General features: G+C 42.9%; 1 protein-coding gene across 6 annotated transcripts in view; it reads left to right on the plus strand.

The window, feature by feature from the left end:
* LOC122556577 (rap guanine nucleotide exchange factor 6-like) overlaps positions 1-14,969 on the plus strand; it is a 375,201-nt gene that overhangs the window by 87,246 nt on the left and 272,986 nt on the right. For all 6 annotated transcript variants that reach the window (XM_043703419.1, XM_043703411.1, XM_043703415.1 and 3 more), the window contains exons 2-4: positions 1,290-1,360; positions 10,581-10,637; positions 13,399-13,482. In XM_043703419.1, coding sequence (XP_043559354.1) covers positions 1,290-1,360; positions 10,581-10,637; positions 13,399-13,482 — 212 coding nt within the window. The remainder of the gene's footprint in view (positions 1-1,289; positions 1,361-10,580; positions 10,638-13,398; positions 13,483-14,969) is intronic.

Genomic DNA, 14,969 nt, shown 5'->3' on the forward strand with positions numbered 1-14,969 from the left:
TTTGGACACTGGCTCTGTTTACAAATTAGAATACCTATGGAGATAGAGACTTTATAGATGAACAAAACATCTTGTGGAACAACCAGTCTGAGAAAGAGATTGTTACGGTTTAAAAAAATATGTTTTTTAGGAGAACTACCAGCTCGGCTGCAAACTCCATGGAAATGCCAAGATCAACATTGGAAGAAAAATTCCTTCACTTACAAACTTCATTGCCTTTCCGATTCCACTTCTCTCTACCTTGTAACTTGCTCTGTTTGATCTTATGTTAATTTGTCTATGTCATGGAATTTAGGATGGTTCTTTTATTTTAATTTTTCATATTTGAGTAAGTTTACAATAAATCCAACTCTTTAATTTTAATTAAGTTTTGATCTGTCTGGTTTGTTCCTAGCTTTACATGTGGTTAAGTACATGTTAACTTGAAAACAACACACATTTTTCAAAATTCAATCCCCTCCTATCCCAATCTCAGGAGTGAAAAGAGAAATGTATTTGCCCCTCTGGACTTGGCTATAACAGGCTATAATACGACATTTGGTTAGCATAACGTAGTGTATACTATTTGTGTTGCTTCTGCTTGATGATTTGAAATGGATAGCTTCACCTCTGGCCATTTTGCTTAGACCGTACATCCTAATGAGTGACATTTATCAAACTGCATGTCTCTTCAGCTCTGCGGAATGGACAGAGTACTGACCAGACTTCACCAGATTGTGCTTGCAAACTCTGAACATAATTTGAGTGTTTGGTGCAATTCTATAAGTAGATGGCACTCACTAAGCATTCCCAAGTATATTTAGAATTGTGCCAATGACCAAAGTAAGATTACCACTCAGGCTCACTTACGCTTGCCAGATATTTTCATATACTCTGCAGTAGATAAAGATTTGTTCAGGTATTGTGTCTTCTGAATTAAGCGTATGCCCGATAAAGAAGTGTGTAGTGCATTCCTCATGACAAAATCTCAACCAGTCCAAGCTGACTTTGCATTCAATCAGTGCTCTTTTCTCTTGCAGTTTAAAAGAATGTTTCTTGCCTCCTTTGCAATTGTAGCATTCTCACATCTGCCCTGATGAGCGCAAGGTGTAAAGAATTGGCAGCATGTCCCTTTTCAGCAGTACTCCAGTTTTGCACCACCAAGCAACTATTCTGTTTTGTACTTGAATATGTCTTTTGCATATTTATTGCAGTTGGGACTGAACTCCTGAAAGATGAAATAATGTTTTGTAATAAGGTTGTTACATGATTTGTACTGGAACTGAAAATGCCTTTTCTGTCTTGAACAGGATTTAGAAATTATATATTCTCACCTCCATGGCATGGATGTGCTGTCTAATTTGAGGGAACATCAGCTCAGGTATGTGTGCATGAACATTATGCAAAGAAATAAAAAAAACGCTCTTTTATACAGCGCTATTGTATTTTTGCTCTATTCCATGGTTTATTGTATTGGTTTATATTAACCCCTCACTTGGTATGAAAGATTTGAGGTCAGAGCTAGTGGATAAGGTACCACATCTTAAGCTATTTAATAAGTTAAGAGCTTATGTTGTGGAGGTAGTGTATTACTATAGATAAAAGATTGATTGACAGAGGTTCGAAGCCACTCAGCTAGTCTGGTGGCATCTTTGGAGAGAGAAACAGAGGTAATGTTTCACATCAGTAATAACTCTTCAAGGCAGAAGAGAGAGAGTTGAAATAATGTTGAGGTGGGGGTGCCTTTTCAAATGGCAACCTGTAAATAGCAGAGTAACACAGTGATCAGTGCTGGGGCCAAAATTACTTGCAACATGTGTTAAAGACTTGTGCGAAGGAAGTGATTACACATCAGCCACGTTCGTGATTGATGAAAATATATATGTGGGAAGGTAAGTAGTGTGGGTGACACTACTAGAAGGACTTGGATGCTTTGGAGAGGATACAGCGAAGGTTAACCAGGATGTTGCGTGGTCTGGAGGGTTTCAGATGCGTGGAGAGGAAATAGGAGGCTTATGTTAGGATGAGACATGAAGGTTCAGTGAGGGCGCTTGAGAGTTACAAGCTAGTCAGGAAAGATCTAAAGAGAGAACGAAGAGATAGGAGTGGACATGAGAAGTCATTGGTAGATAGGATCAAGAAAACCCCTGAAGCGTTCTATAGGTATGTCAGAGCCAATCAAGGACAGTAGTGGGAAGTTGAGTGAAGTCCAAGGAGATAGGGGAAATGCTAAATTAATTTTTTTTTTGTTGGTATTCATACAGGAAAAAGATGATGTTGAGGAGAATACTGAGATACAGGCTACTAGACTAGATGGGATTAAGAGTCGAGAGTGTGTTGCTGGAAAAGCAAAGCAGGTCAGGCAGCATCCGAGGAGCAGAAGAATCAACGTTTCGGGCTGGAGCCTTTAATCATGAATGAGGCTTGGAGCCTTGGGGGGGTGGGGGGAGGGCGGGAGGTGGAGAGAAAAATGGGAGGGGGTTGGGGCTGAGGGGAAGGTAGCTAAGAGTGCAATAGGTGGATGAGGGTGGGGATAAATGTGATAGGGTGGAGCGGATAGGTGGGAAGGAAGATTGACAGGTGCGACAGGTCATGAGGACAGTGCTGAGCTGGAAGGTTGGAACTGGAGTAAGGTGGGGGAAGGGGAAATGACAAAACTGGTGAAGTCCACATTGATGCTCTGGGATTGAAGGATCTCGAGGTGGAAGATAAGGCGTTCTTCCTCCAGGCATTGGGTGATGAGGGAATGGCGCTGGAGGAGACCCAAGACCACCTTGTCCTTGGCAGAGTGGGAGGGGCATTGAAATGTTCAGCCACAGAGCGGTGGGGTTGATTGGTGCGGGTGTCCCGGAGATGTTCTCCAAAGCGCTTTGCGAGAAGGCGTCCAGTCTCCCCAATGTAGAGGAGAGTGCACCGGGAGCAACGGATACAATAAATGACATATGTAGAAGTGCAGATGAAACTTTGATGGATATGGATGGCTCCTTTGGAGCCTTGGATGGAGGTGAGGGGGGAGGTGTGAGCGCAGGTTTTGCAATTCCTGCAGTGGTAGGGGAAGGTGCCAGGAGGGGACAGTGGGTTGTTGGGGGCGTGGACCTGACCAGGTAGTCGCGGAGGAAATGATCTTTGCGGAAAGCGATAGGGGTGGGGAGGGAAATATACCCCTGGTGGTTGGCTCCATTTGTAGATGGCTGAAATGTTGACGGATGATGCGATTTATATGGAGGTTGGTGGGGTGGAAGGTGAGCACCGGAGTGTGGTTCTGTCTTTGTCGCACTTCGACGATTGGGGTTTGAGGGCGGAGGTGTGGGACATGGATGAGATGCATTGGAGGCCATCATCCACCACGTGAGAGGAGAAATTTCGGTCTTTAAAGAAGGAGGTCATCTGGTGTGTTCTATGGTGGAACTGGTCCTCCTGGGAGCAGATGCGGCGGAGGCAGAGGAATTGGGAATATGGGATCATATTTTTGCAGGAGGTAGGGTGGGAGGAGGTGTAATCCAGGTAGCTGTGGGAGTCGGTGGGTTTGTAAAAAAAAAAATGTCAGTGTTGAGTCGGTCCTCATGGAGATGTCTAGGAAGAGGAGGGAGGTGTCAGAGATGGTCCAAGTGAATTTGAGGATGGGGTGAAATGTGTTTGTGAAATTGATGAACTGTTCGACGACCTCGTGGGAGCACGAGGTGGTGCCGATGCAGTCACCAATGTAGCGGAGGAAGAGGTGGAGTGTGGTGCTGATGTAACTATGGAAGATGGACTGTTCTACATAACCGACAAAGAGGTAGGCATAGTTGAGGCCCATGTGGGTGCCCATGGCTACCCCTTTCATCTGGTGTAAGTGGGAGGATTGGAAGGAGAAATTGTTGAGGATGTGGACCAGTTCAGCCAAACGAATGTGTGTAAGTGGAAGGGTACTGGTGGGGACGTCGGGAGAGGAAGAAACTGAGGGCTTGGAGGCCCTGGTCATGGCAGATGGAGGTGTAGAGGGACTGGATGTCCATGGTGAAGATGAGGTGTTGGGGGCCGGGAAAACTGAAGTCTTGGAGGAAGTGAAGGGCTTGGGTGGTGTCCTGAACATATGTGGGGAGTTCCTGGACCAGGAGGGATAGAACAGTATCAAGGTAGGTGAAGATGAGTTCGGTGGGGCAGGAGCAGCATGAGACAGTGGGTCGGCCAGGGTAGTCAGGCTTGTGGATCTTGGGTAGGAGGTAGAACTGGGTGGTGCGGAGTTCCCAAACTTGAGGTTCGAAGCTGTGGGTGGGAGATTCCCTGAAATGATGAGGTGGTGTACGGTCTGGGAGATAATGGTTTGGTGGTGGCGGGTGAGTTCATGGTTGAGGGGGTGGTAGGAGGAGGTGTCTTCGAGTTGGTGCCTGGCTTCAGCGGTGTAGAGGTCAGTGCGCCAAACTACCATTGCACCCCCTTTATCTACTGGTGCAATGTAGATAAAGGGGGTGCAATGGTAGTGGAGCGCTGCGCGTTGAGGGCGAGAGGTGATGGTAGAGTTAATGGGGGCAGAGGTGACATCACTTGCGGATAGGGCAACATTACTGTTAATTACTTGGCTGCTGATGTCAGTGGCGGCAGAAGTGACGTCACCGATGGGCCCTACCAATGGGGTGGAAGTGTCTGCCGCGGAAGCAACTACGGGGGCGGAAGTGACGTTCAAGGTAGGTATCATGTCTGTGATCGTGAATCCAGCGGAACTGGTGTATCCTGTGGCGGTAGTCTTCTCTGCAGTCGCGGAGGTCGTTGAGTGGACACTGATGTCGGAGGTGGTCCAGGACACCTGCGCCAATCAACCCCACCACCCTTTGGCTGAACATTTCAATTTCCCCCTCCCACTCTGCCGAGGACATACAGGTCCTGGGCCGCCTCCATCACCCGACGCCTTGAGGAAGAATGGCTTATCTTTCGTCTCGGGACCCTTCAAACCCAGGGCATCAATGTCCACTTCACCAGTTTCCTCATTTGCCCTCCCCCAACCTTACTCCAGTTCCAACCTTTCAGCTCAGCATCGTACTCATGACCTGTCCCACCTGTCAATCTTCCTTCCCACCTATCCGCTCCACCCTCCTCTCTGACCTATCACCTTTACCCCCACCTCCATCCACCTATTGCACTCTTAGCTACCTTCTCCCCAGCCCCACCCCCCCTCCCATTTATCTCTCCACCCCGAGGCTCCCTGCCTCATACCTGATGGTGGGCTCCGGCCCGAAACATCGATTCTCTGCTCCTCGGATGCTGCCTGACCTGCTGTGCTTTTCCAGCATCACACTCTCGACTCTGATCTCCAGCATCTGCAGACCTCACTTTCTCCTAAACGGGATTAAGGTTCACAAGGAGAGGTGTTAGCATTCTGAAACTGTGAAAATAGCTAAGTCCCATGGGCTGGATAGGACTTATCCTCTGATTCTCTGGGAAGCCAGGGAGGAGTTTGTAGAGCCTGTGGCTTTGATCTCTATATTGTCATTTGTCTACAGGAATAGTGCCAGAAGACTGGAGGAAAGCAAATGTTATCCCCTTGTTCAAGGGGAGTAGAAACAACCCTGGTAATTGTAGACCAGCGAGCCTTCCTTCAGTTGTGGGTCAAGTGTTGGAAAAGGTTATGAGAGGTAGGATTTATAATCATCTAGAAAGGAATAATTTGATTATGAAAAGTCAACATAGTTTTGTGAAGGATAGGTCGTGCCTCACAAACCTTATTGAGTTCTTTGAGAAGGTGTCCAAACAGGTGGATGAGGGTAAAGTGGTTGATGTGGTGCATATGGATTTCAGTAAGGCATTTGATAAGGTTTCCCATGGTAGGCTGTTGCACAAAATATTTAGGCATGGGATTAAGGGTGATTTAGCGGTTTGAATCAGAAATTGATTAGCTGAAAGAAGTCAGTGGTGGTTAATGGGAAATGTTCATCCTGCAGTTCAGTTACTGCTGCAAGGATCTGTTTTGCTGTTGGTCATTTTTATATATGACCTGGATGAGGGCGTAGTTAGTAAATTTGCAGATGACACTAAGGTTGGTCGAGTTTAGAATAGTGTTGAAGGATGTTGCAGGTTAGAGAGGGAGAGACCAGAATTGCACACAATATTCCAACAGTGGTCTCACCAATGTCCTATACAGCTGCAACATGACCTCCCAACTCCTGTACTCCATACTCTGACCAATAAAGGAAAGCCCACCAAACGCCACCTTCACTATCCTATCTATCTGTGACTCCACTTTCAAGGAGCTATGAACCTGCACTCCAAGGTCTCTTTGTTCAGCAACACTCCCTAGGACCTTACCATTAAGTGTATAAGCCCTACTAAGATTTTCTTTCCAAAATGCAGCACCTCGCATTTATCTGAATTAAACTCAATCAGTCACTTCTCAGCTCATTGGCCCATCTGATCAAGATCCCGTTGTAATCTGAGGTAAGAGTCTTTGCTGTCCACCACATCTCCAATTGTGGTGTCATCTGCAATCTTACTAACCATACATCTTTATGCTTGCATCCAAACCATTTATATAAATGATGAAAAGTAGAGGACCCTTGTGGCAGCCCACTGGTCACAGGCCTCCAGTCTGGAAAAACAACCCTCCACCACCGCCCTCTGTCATCTACCTTTGAGACAGTTCTGTATCCAAATGGCTAGTTCTCCCTGTATTCAGTGAGATCTAACCTTGCTAACCAATCTCCCATGGGGAACCTTGTCGAACGCCTTACTGAAGATCATATAGATCACATCTACTGCTCTGCCCTCATCAATCTTCTTTGTGGAAGGAGCAACTCTAATGAAGAGTACTGGGCTAATGGTAAGATTCTTGGCACTGTAGATGAGCAGAGAGAGCTCTATGTCCATGTACATAGATCCCTGAAAGTTGCTACCCAGGTTGATAGGGTTGTTAAGAAGGCAAGCAGTGTTAGTTTTTATTGGTAGAGGGATTGAGTTTTGCAGCCACGAGGTCATGTTGCAGCTGTACAAAACTCTGGTGCAGCCGCACTTGAAATATTGCGTACAGTTCTGGTCAGCGCATTATAGGAAGGATGTAGAAGCTTTGGAATGGGTTCAGAGGAGATTTACTAGGGTGTTGCCTGGTATGGAGGGAAGGTCTTATGAGGAAAGGTTGATGGAATTGAGACTATTTTCATTAGAGAAAAGAAGATTGAGAGGTGACTTAATTGAGACATATAAGATAATCAGAGGGTTAGACAGTGTGGACAGAGAGCCTTTTACCTCAGATGGTAAAGGCTAGCACGAGGGAACATTGGTTTAAATTGAGGGGTGATAGATATAGGACATATGTCAGAGTTAGTTTCTTTACTCAGAGTCGTAGGGGCATTGAATACCCTCCTTGCAGCAGTAGTAGGCTTCAGATTGGTTCTAAAGGTTGGTGAGGGCTGTAATGTGTGTTCTATAAGTGGTTGGATAAACTCTGACTGTTTTCACTGAGACTGAGAGGTGACCTGATAAACATCTACAAAATTGAGAGACAAAGGGTGGGTAGTCAGAGGCTTTTTCCCATGGTGAAAAGGTTAACAATGGGAGGGCACAAGTTCATGGTGAGAAGAGGAAAATTTAGGGGAGACGTGTGGGGAAAACATTTCACCCAGAGGTTGGTGGGTGCCTGGAATGCACTGCCACTGGAGATGGTGGAATCAGGCATGTCTTAATAGACACACGTATGTGAGGCGCACAGAGGGATAGATGCTGTGCATGGCCAATAAGTAGCGGGTCTAAATAAGGATTAGGAATCGGCACAGACTGGGTGGGCCAAAGGGTTTGTTCTTATGATATATTTTGGTAAAAGAAAACTACAGAGGGATGTCAGCAATTTAAATGAGTGAGCAAAAGCTTAACAAATATAATATTGGAGATCTGGAGTTTTGTACTGCATATTACTTTAATGGAGAAAGTTGCAACAAAGAGAGGTTTGGGAGTCCCTGTGCATAAATCATTAAAAAAAAACTAGAATAGGAGTAGGAAAGTTCAGGAAAAGGAAAGGCAAATAGACTGTTTAGATTTTTTTTTAGATTAGATTTCCTACAGTGTGGAAACAGACCCTTCGTCCCAACCAGTCCACGCCGACCCTCGGAAGAGTAACCCACCCAGACCGTTGGCCATTATTTCAAAGGGAATGGAGAATAAAAACATGAAAATCTTGCTAAATCTAAATGATACCCCAGCTAAAACCACATCTAGAATATTGTGAACAGCTTTGGACCCCTTACCTAAGGCAAGACTTATTGATATTGGTGCAGTCCAGAGAACATTCTCTAGCTCGATCCTGGATATGGTGCAGTTTTCTTTTAAGGAGCTTGTGCCCGTATTCACTGGCATTTAGAAGAATGAGTGGCAACCTTCTTGAAGAATGCAAGATTCTTCAGATGCTTAACAGAATAGGTATTGAGAAGTTGTTTCCTTTTGTGGGAGAATTTGGGATGAGTCTCAGATTAAGGTGTCACCCATAAAGGACAGAAATAAGGAATTTCTTCTATGGGGGGTAGTAAATTTATGGGATCCTTCACCACAGAGGGCTGTTGATGCTAGGTTTTTAAGTGTATTCAAGGCTGAAATGGACTTTTAATCAGGAACAGAATTGAAAATTATGATGGGAAAGGGAGGTAAACGGAGTTGCGAATTATCCGATCAGTCATGATCTCGTTGAATGGTGGAGTAGACTCTGGTTAAATAGCCTCCTTGTGCACTCGTGTCTTATGGCCTTAACTTAAGGAATTAAGGGCTCAAGGAAGTAATAATATTGGGAGGAGTAAGATCATGAAAGGTTTGTAAGATATTGATATCAGTGCATTGTGTGATAGCCACTTGGTTGTGTAGACATGGAACAATAAAAAATGTTCTTAAATAAAACAAAACCATAATTCTGGACATTTGAAACAAAAACTGAAATTGCTAATGAAACTTAGTTGGTTTGGCAACATCTGTGGAGAGAAAACTGAGTTAATGTTTCGAGTCCAGTGCCTATCCTTCATGAAGAAGGTTAAAAATCACACAACATCAGGTTATAGTCCAATGAGTTTATTTTGAAGTACAAGCTTTCAGAGCCTAACTCCTTTATCAGGAGGAGCTGCGCTCTGAAAGCTTGTACTTCCAAGTAAACCTGTTGGGACTATAGCTTGGTGTTATGTGATTTTTAACTTTGTCCACACCAGTCCGACACTGGTACCTCCACATCATGAAGAAGGTTATCTCTGCTTTCTCTCCACAGATGCCAGACCTGCTGAATTTCTTCAATAAAAAGGTAGATTTGGGTAAATGATTTGAATAGGTTGTTATTTTACAACAACATTGTCATTGAGGCAAGGAGAGTGTTAATATGGTTTGATTCTGAGTATGATAGAGGTGTGGATAAGAGATACCATTGCCATGGCTTGAAGAAAGGTGTAAGTGTGCATTGTTAAGCAGTAGTTCTTTTTAAACTTAATTAATTTTATTGTGAATTTGTACTCCATAAAACACACAGACTAACGCTTAGAACTGGATAACTTGGCCCTTCCTCCTGTCTCCTCCTAGCTCAAAGTGCTTGCACTTCTTGATGGTCAGCATTCTCTTTTGATTGACAGTTGAGCTCCATGCACAGTTGTTAGTTGAGTTAATCCAGGGCTTTGGTAAATAGGGAAGAAAAGGCCCAGGGCTTGTTGATCGTTCTAAAAAGATTAGAGATTATAACTGACTGGCAGTCTGAATCCTATAACAAGCTGTTTGGTCATTTGCCTTGGCTTTTATTTACAGTCACTTATAAATGTACCATCAAAGTATCAAATTCAGGAGGTTTGTTGCTTTGCTTGTTAAGTTTGCTCTAGTAAACCAATTCGAATGTATTATGCTAACCAATTTAATGTACCTGTGACTTCTCTCATTTGATGGTTTTGCTTTTCGCCATTCCCACTCTAAATTGTGGAACTCTGGGTCAAGTTCCTAGACATCTACTTCAAGCATTCACGAGCGGCTGCACTGGGAGACTGAATAGCATTTCCTTTCTTTTTCAGCTAGTTTCTTTCCTCCGTCCTGCTCTACTGAAAATTTACCAACTACAAAAATATAGCCGTAAGGCTTGTCTCTCTGAAATGTGCACTGGTCTCCTGGGTTAGTGGGTTATCTGTTTCCATTTTGTTATTTCACCTCTTTAAGCTTAAGACTCAAGAAAATCTGGAGGAGTGTAATTTATTTTACAGAAATAGTTGGTATCCAGTTTTTTTTTGTGGATCTACAGTTGAAAAGCCCTACTGTGTAACAGCTCAAAGGGTATTTATCTAAAAATCCCTATTCAGGGGATTTCAGCAATGCTGTCCAATCATTATTTTTAGGGGGTAATGTGAAGAGATTGTGGCGCTAGGAATTTATTGATTTTCTTCTGAGCAAAAGAACAAGTCACAGAATTGTTTAATAAATTGCAATAAGGAAAATAAATTGAATCTTATTCACTAATCTTCTGGAGTGTTTTTTATTGATGATTAATTCAATTTGAAATCAGTTTACAAGGGAACACTCTTGTTAAAGTTTAGTTTTCCTGAAAATAATACGTGGAGGTTAAAAAGTGAACAGGTAATTATAATGCTATCTTTTTTCAAAGCTTTACCATGTGAATACCTGTCTTTCAGATTGATGTGCACAATGGTACGTTATGAAAAGCATGATGCCAATGAGGTCTTATTTTAGTAAGTATTCAAAATTTAATATTTCCACATAATAATTTGATTTTTCAATTTAGACTCTATGAACAGCTTTGAAATTGCTGCAAGATTCCTTTGCTGATATTCCTACAAGATTTTTACTTTGGGAGATGAGCAAAGATTTATCTAGGTTTATTTTGTTGTTGCAGCCAAAATAGGTGTACTCAGCTGCCTTTCTCTAGTTTCATTACTTTGTGGGTCACAGCATAAATCCTTTACCTAGTTTCTAATGTGGCTCATACAGAGGATCCTTGATCATCTGAACGAGATGGGCGGGCACTATTTGGTTCAGATAATTGATTGTTTGGTTAATTGATTCAATGCCTCCCCTCTGGGGCTCGGAGTTTTCTGGTTTCCTTTTTTCTCGCTCTGCCTGCCTTGCTCCCTCTCTGTCAGGGTGCTACTGCGCCCCACCCCCGTGAGTTCTGAGTTCAATGGGATTGAGGCAGGGAGCACTTGTTCAGTGCGCACCCCATTCAGGAGACGAGCAGCAGCACACCACACGCGAGTTCCCGCACCCCCACCCCCCCTCCCAGTCGTCTGCTCCACCTCCACCCTCATGTGCTCCCAATCTCCCCCCCCCCCCCCCCGGGGCAACCTCCCAACTCTGTTCACCCTGCCCACTGTCAGACTCCACCCCTAGCCCCACCTGTCCCCACCCTTATTCTGCACCCCCAACCCCACCCCTCATCTGCCTCCACCCACATTCTGCCTGCCCCCCCCACTCTGGGGCAGCCGGACTGGACACCAACAGCAAGACTGCTGCTGCCTTTGCTGGGGGTGGTGGGGAGCTGTCTCCAAATAGCGCGCGCGCGCGCGCACACAACTTTTTACTGCAACTTTTTGTCAAGTTCCACCTTTGCCCTGTACATGGCAATGTTGGAGAGATTATCTGGGGAAGGGGGTTCAGAGTACACACCTAGGTAGAACTCCAGGGAAAGTGTAGGGAGAGGGAGGGAGGGCGGGAGGTCAGTCATTTGGAGACGTTGCCTGGGCTCCTATCGATGTCCAGGACTGTTAGCCCTTCTTCAGGAATGAGGAAGGTTTGTCCAGCAGGCTAAGATAAAAGATAGGGAGGAGGGACTTGGTGGAGGGGCGTCGGAAATGTGATAGGTGGAAAGAGGTCAAGGTGAGGGTGATAGGTCAGACTGGGGTGGGGGCGGAGAGGTCGGGAAGAAGATTGCGGGTTAGGAAGGCGGTGCTGAATTTGATGGATTTGACTGAGACAGGCTGGGGGGAGGGGAAATGAGGAAACTGGTGAAATATTCCAACCGATTTGGAATAAAAAGATACATCAGTTATGTTTTCTTAGTAACAATAATTATGCATTTATTAATAAGTGAAGCTGCAAAGCTGATTAGCGCACAGTTTGTGACATAAAAATATATATATTTAGCTCTCTAAATAACTGAAGCCACCAACACAAAAGGGCACATGCACACCAGACGAAGGAAATTAAATTAACTTTTCTCTGTAGAAATTCACTTTGGGAATTGAGGGTGGATGGGAGGAAACAAATATTTTTAGCCTGAATTTGGTTTGTTCTTGAAGGGGCATAAAGTGATTAAGATTTGGAATGTTGAGATGGTTGGCTATCTTTTCACTACTGGTCACTAGACACTCCGTTATCTCTTAGGTCATAGCAGATGGGTATTGCTCAGGAAACACATCGTTAGGAAATCTTCCAGCTACTCTTCATGGGGACCAACGGGTTTCACACTAGATATGCAACACAGATGTTTCAGTACCAGAAGAAAGATGTGCTTGGAGGCTTTTTTGACAGCTGAAAACCAACCAATTTACAAGCAAAACAGTTAAAACAAGAAAGCCATAAATCTCAGTCATGGGTTTTCCCAGGAGTGAGTCCAAGCTCAAAGTGGTTTTGGAGGAATATCTGTTTACAAAAGTACCAGTATCTACCATGACCTTTTAAAGCGTGAGTGTAAGTTCTGCTTTAGTCAAAACAGAACTACTGAATACTCTTCAATGCCAAACAAAAATATTGTAATGTGCAAGTTGGTGTTAAGGCTTTGTATTTAATTTTGAGGACTTGAGTCTTGGAGGGTTGTGGAAAAATACATTTATGGGTAGTTCTCCTGTAGTGTGATGGTTGTGCAACTCCTCATTATAGAAATATCATGCTTTAGAAGCACCAGTTAAGTATTGGCAATGTAGCCGCATTATAGCCAACACACATTTTAAAAGGGAAACAGTCTCCCCAATTCGTCAATAGCGTTACAACAAGTCCGCTTTAACAAAATGCGTGTTATAGCAGAATGACCTGTATTTCAAGACCTGTGGAGAATTTGAGTTTTATGGTTATTGATGACTATTCCATAGTGCTAAGCGTTAGATGTATCAAAGACTAACCCATTTTCAAAATGTAGCATTAACTACAAGAGCAAATTGTGGAGCATTTTAACTAACAAAAAGCCTATAGTTTGAGAATGTTGGTTGATTAAGCGTTTAGAGTAATTTGAATTTCTTAGACTGCACATGACAGTAAGATTCCGATTGCATTCCTCTACACAGTCTAGCACTGTCATGAAGCATCCCAATTCTTCTTTGATGTGACTGTGGAATTTCAGGTTATAATTGAGTCCTTTAGATTGCATTCCAAATCCACATTTTTGCCCTTTAAGTAAACTAACATTGTGATTTTATTGATTTTCATGTTTTTTTAAATACTTTGCTTAATTGTGTGTGTACATTCACTTTAAAATAATTCTCTCTCATTTTGTTTTAGCCCTGACAGTGTTGCAACTTGCTGGTATATCCTACTTTCAGGATCGGTATTTATCAAAGAATCAATGTTTCTGCCACGTTGCAGGTAATTTAATGTCATTTTTTTGTATGTGAATAGTACATACTGTGAAGATCTTGTGTGAATTGAATGAAATGGAGAACAATTGTGTACCTAGGATTTTAGAAGTCTCAGTCACCTCTACAAAAGCAATTTATAAAAAAGAAATTTCCTGTAGAGTAAAGGTGTTATGGATTGCATTCCCGTCAGCTATTTTACAGTGCTTCATTTTACATTCCTTCAGTGACGTTGCTCTCCTTCCTGAGTTTGGTCCAACTTCCGTTGCTGTTTTTAAATCCTTTCCCCCTCCATCTAGTTGTTAGACTGAAGTTGTGTGTCCTACTGGAAAAACCATGTTATTACTAAGTTCTTCCCTCCTTCAGTGCTTTGATATTTAATTGAACAATATAGGCGATTTAGCCTGTCAAGCTAATTCTACAATTGAATTAGATAAATGACTGACCTAATGTGACCTGGGTAAACTCTCCTGCTTAATTTAAAACCAGGAACACAGAAAAGATTTATCCTGTGCAGTAATCTGTGAAATTTCAAGTGGCCAAGAACTATGTAAAGTAAAAACTAACACATTTATTTCTTGAAGTATAACAGAGAATAAATAACTAACAACAATTTGCAATTTCTTTCTTGAACTTATCTTTTACCTTCCTCTTCTACAATACTAGTCTGATAAAATTCGCAATTAAGATTTCCAAAACAACACTTGTTATCTCAATACCAGGCAGCTGTAGATTCTTCTCTTCTTTTCTCCTTGTTAGGAATTTCTGTGTCACAGGTTACTGATCGAAAAGATATTTTTAGATTAGATTAGATTAGATAAGAGAAAGATGTTTTTTTAAGCAATCTGTTACATGCTAGGACTTGGCAGTTCTCCTTTCAACTGGTAAATTTTCTCCCAGTCTTATACCCCAGAGCATCAGATTGTGTCATTGTAAATATACTCAATTCAAACTTATTGAAAATTGGTATTTTTTTTTGGGGTATAATTTAAACTGATTGGCCGAATTTGAATTTGTTTTGTCTCCAGGCAGCGAACTAGTCGAGTTTTTCGACCCAGTGTTATATTGTTGCCTTATTGAGAACACTTGGTGCTGTGTCAGGTAGTTCTGTTGCTTTTAACTCTCTCTTAAAGGTATACCCTACATTTTCAGAACACTTAGACCTTAACTCCGATTACCCAATGTTGATGCATGCTCAACCTAGCCCTCACTTTCCTCGAAGTAGTTTGCAACTCTCAAAATTTTGAAAATGTATCCTGACGTCATGTCCTGGAATTCATCATTTACCATCATCATCACATTTTTGAGAACATTTACATGAATGCAAGAGTTGTTTAAAGGTGCGGGAATTTTGCAATAATATCTCACTTCCACACAAAGAAAAGCCTCTCTGCCTCTACGAGACATAAGGCAGAATTGTGGTGGAGTATTCTCTATTTACAGGATGTTAACCTCAAATTAAACTCATGAAAGACACATCTATGAAAAAAAACAAAC

This window comes from Chiloscyllium plagiosum, chromosome 14 (genome assembly GCF_004010195.1).
Source record: "Chiloscyllium plagiosum isolate BGI_BamShark_2017 chromosome 14, ASM401019v2, whole genome shotgun sequence".
NCBI lineage: Eukaryota > Metazoa > Chordata > Chondrichthyes > Orectolobiformes > Hemiscylliidae > Chiloscyllium > Chiloscyllium plagiosum.